This window comes from Malurus melanocephalus, unplaced genomic scaffold (assembly GCF_030028575.1).
Source record: "Malurus melanocephalus ecotype Western Australia unplaced genomic scaffold, MMel_1.1 scaffold_2481, whole genome shotgun sequence".
Lineage (NCBI taxonomy): Eukaryota > Metazoa > Chordata > Aves > Passeriformes > Maluridae > Malurus > Malurus melanocephalus.
This window is the reverse complement of record NW_026625713.1, coordinates 1-2,476: the sequence shown is the minus strand read 5'-3', so window position 1 is coordinate 2,476 and position 2,476 is coordinate 1. Positions and strand designations below refer to the sequence as shown.

Below are 2,476 nucleotides of genomic sequence, written 5' to 3'. Positions count from 1 at the left end.
GGGAGAGCAGCTGAGGGAGTTCCACCTCTGGCAAAGCTGGAATTTTCCAGCGAGGACGGGTTTTAATAACCCTCAATGTTTTCCCGGGAGTTTTCCCATCCCGATCCCAATATCCCAACATCCCAACATCCCAAATTTGCCTGTTCCCGCAGACACCATGGTGTGCACGGGCTGCTGCTCCTGCCTGGACCACATCGTCACTTATCTCTTCAAGCAGCTGTCCCGCAGCACCAAGAAGAGAACGACCCCGCTGGCCCAGGAGAGCGACCGCTTCCTGCACATCATGCAGCAGCACCCCGAGATGATCCAGCAGGTGAAATTCCCAAATTCATTCCCAAAATCCCAAAGCGTGGGTGTTCCCATCTCCAGGCGAGGTGTTCGATGGGATAAATGGGGTTAAATGAGTTGCGTTTTGGGATTTTTTGATGGTTTTTTTGCATCTTCTCGGTTGTGATTGCGGGCTGTGCTCCGGGGTTTTGGGATATGGGGTGGGGTATGGGATATTGAATATGGGATATGGGGTATGGGATATGGGATTTGGGGTATGTGGGATATGGGATTTGGGAAATGGGATTTGGGATGTGGAATAATATAGGATAATATGGGATATGGGATGTAGGATATGGGATGATATGGAATGATATGGGATATGGGATATGGAATATGTGGGATAGGATGTGGGATATGGGATAAATGGGATTAAAAGAGAATTTGTTTTTGGGATTTTTTGCCGGTTTTTCGTCTCTTCTCGGTTGTGATTCCGGGCTGTGCTCCGGGGTTTTGGGATATGGGATGGGAAATGGGATATGGGGTATGGGATGATATAAGATATGGGATATGGGATATGGGATGTGGGATATGGGATATGGGATGTAGGATGGGATGTGGGATATGGGATAAATGGGATTAAAAGAGAATTTGTTTTTGGGATTTTTTGCTGGTTTTTCGTCTCTTCTTGGTTGATTCCAGGCTGTGCTCCGGGGTTTTTGGATATGGGATGGGGAATGGGATATGGGATATGTGGGATGGGATGTGGGATATGGGATGGGATATGTGATGTGGGATATGGGATACGAGATATGGGAGATGGGATACGAGATACGGGATGTGCAATATGGGATGTGGGATATGGGATATGTGGGATGGGATGTGAGATATGGCATGTGGGGTATGGGGTATTGGGTATAGGATATGGGATATGGGGATATGGGATATGGGATGAAAGGGCTGCCTTTAACCCTCCTTTCCCCATCCCAGATGCTCTCGACGGTGCTGAACATCATCATCTTCGAGGACTGCAGGAACCAGTGGTCCATGTCCCGACCCCTGCTYGGCCTCATCCTGCTCAATGAGAAGGTGAGGGGTCCATCCCAGCGGGGAGGGGAACATTCCTGGGGACCCCTTGGGATGATCCCGTGGGTGGGAAGGGTCAGAGCCTTTCCTGGAGCTGAGGAACATCCATTAGAAACCCCAAACCCCATCCATTGGAAACCCCAAACCCCATCCATTGGAAACCCCAAACCCATCCATTGGAAACCCTAAACCCCATCCATTGGAAACCCCAAACCCGTTCATTGGAAACCCCAAATCCCATCCATTGGAAACCCTAAACCCCATCCATTGGAAACCCCAAACCCCATCCATTGGAAACCCCAAACCCCATTCACTGGAAACCCCAAACCCCGTTCATTGGAAACCCCAAACCCCGTCCATTGGAAACCCCAAACCCATCCATTGGAAACCCCAAACCCATCCATTGGAAACCCCAAACCCCATCCATTGGAAACCCCAAACCCATTCATTGGAAACCCCAAACCCCATCCATTGGAAAGCACCAGGACCTGTTCCTACTGATCCCAAAATCAGAGCCAGGAGCTGTTCCCTGTGATCCCAAAATCAGAGTGTGGATCTGTTCCTGATGATCCCAAAATCAGAGTGTGGACCTGTTCCCACTGATCCCAAAATCAGAACCAGGACCTGTTCCTGCCAATCCCAAAATCAGAGCCGGGAGCTGTTCCTGCTGATCCCAAAATCAGAGCCAGGAGCTGTTCCCTGTGATCCCAAAATCAGAGCCGGGACCTGTTCCTGCAGATCCCAAAATCAGAGTGTGGAGCTGTTCCTGATCCCAAAATCAGAGCCGGGACCTGTTCCTGCTGACCCCAAAATCAGAGCCAGGAGCTGTTCCTGATCCCAAAATCAGATCCAGGACCTGTTCCCTGTGATCCCAAAATCCCGGGATGTGTCCGTGCTCTGTCCCAAACCCCATTAACCCCTCCGTGCCCTTTCCCCAGTATTTCTCAGACCTGAGGAACAGCATTGTCAACAGCCAGCCCCCGGAGAAGCAGCAGGCCATGCACCTCTGCTTCGAGAACCTGATGGAGGGCATCGAGCGCAACCTGCTCACCAAGAACAGGGACAGGTGGGTGCTGGAAAACCCAAAATGGGGACAAAAACCCGGGAATGGGGACAAAAACCC

General features: G+C 50.7%; 1 protein-coding gene across 1 annotated transcript in view; it reads left to right on the top strand.

The window, feature by feature from the left end:
• LOC130587805 (exportin-7-like) overlaps window positions 1-2,419 on the top strand; it is a gene marked incomplete at its 3' end in the record, with an annotated part of 7,641 nt that extends 5,222 nt beyond the window's left edge. Inside the window, exons 4-6 of the mRNA XM_057388774.1 lie at window positions 215-313; window positions 1,258-1,356; window positions 2,292-2,419. Of these exons, the coding sequence (XP_057244757.1) occupies window positions 215-313; window positions 1,258-1,356; window positions 2,292-2,419 (326 nt within the window). The remainder of the gene's footprint in view (window positions 1-214; window positions 314-1,257; window positions 1,357-2,291) is intronic.
• Between the last annotated feature and the right edge of the window lie 57 nt (window positions 2,420-2,476).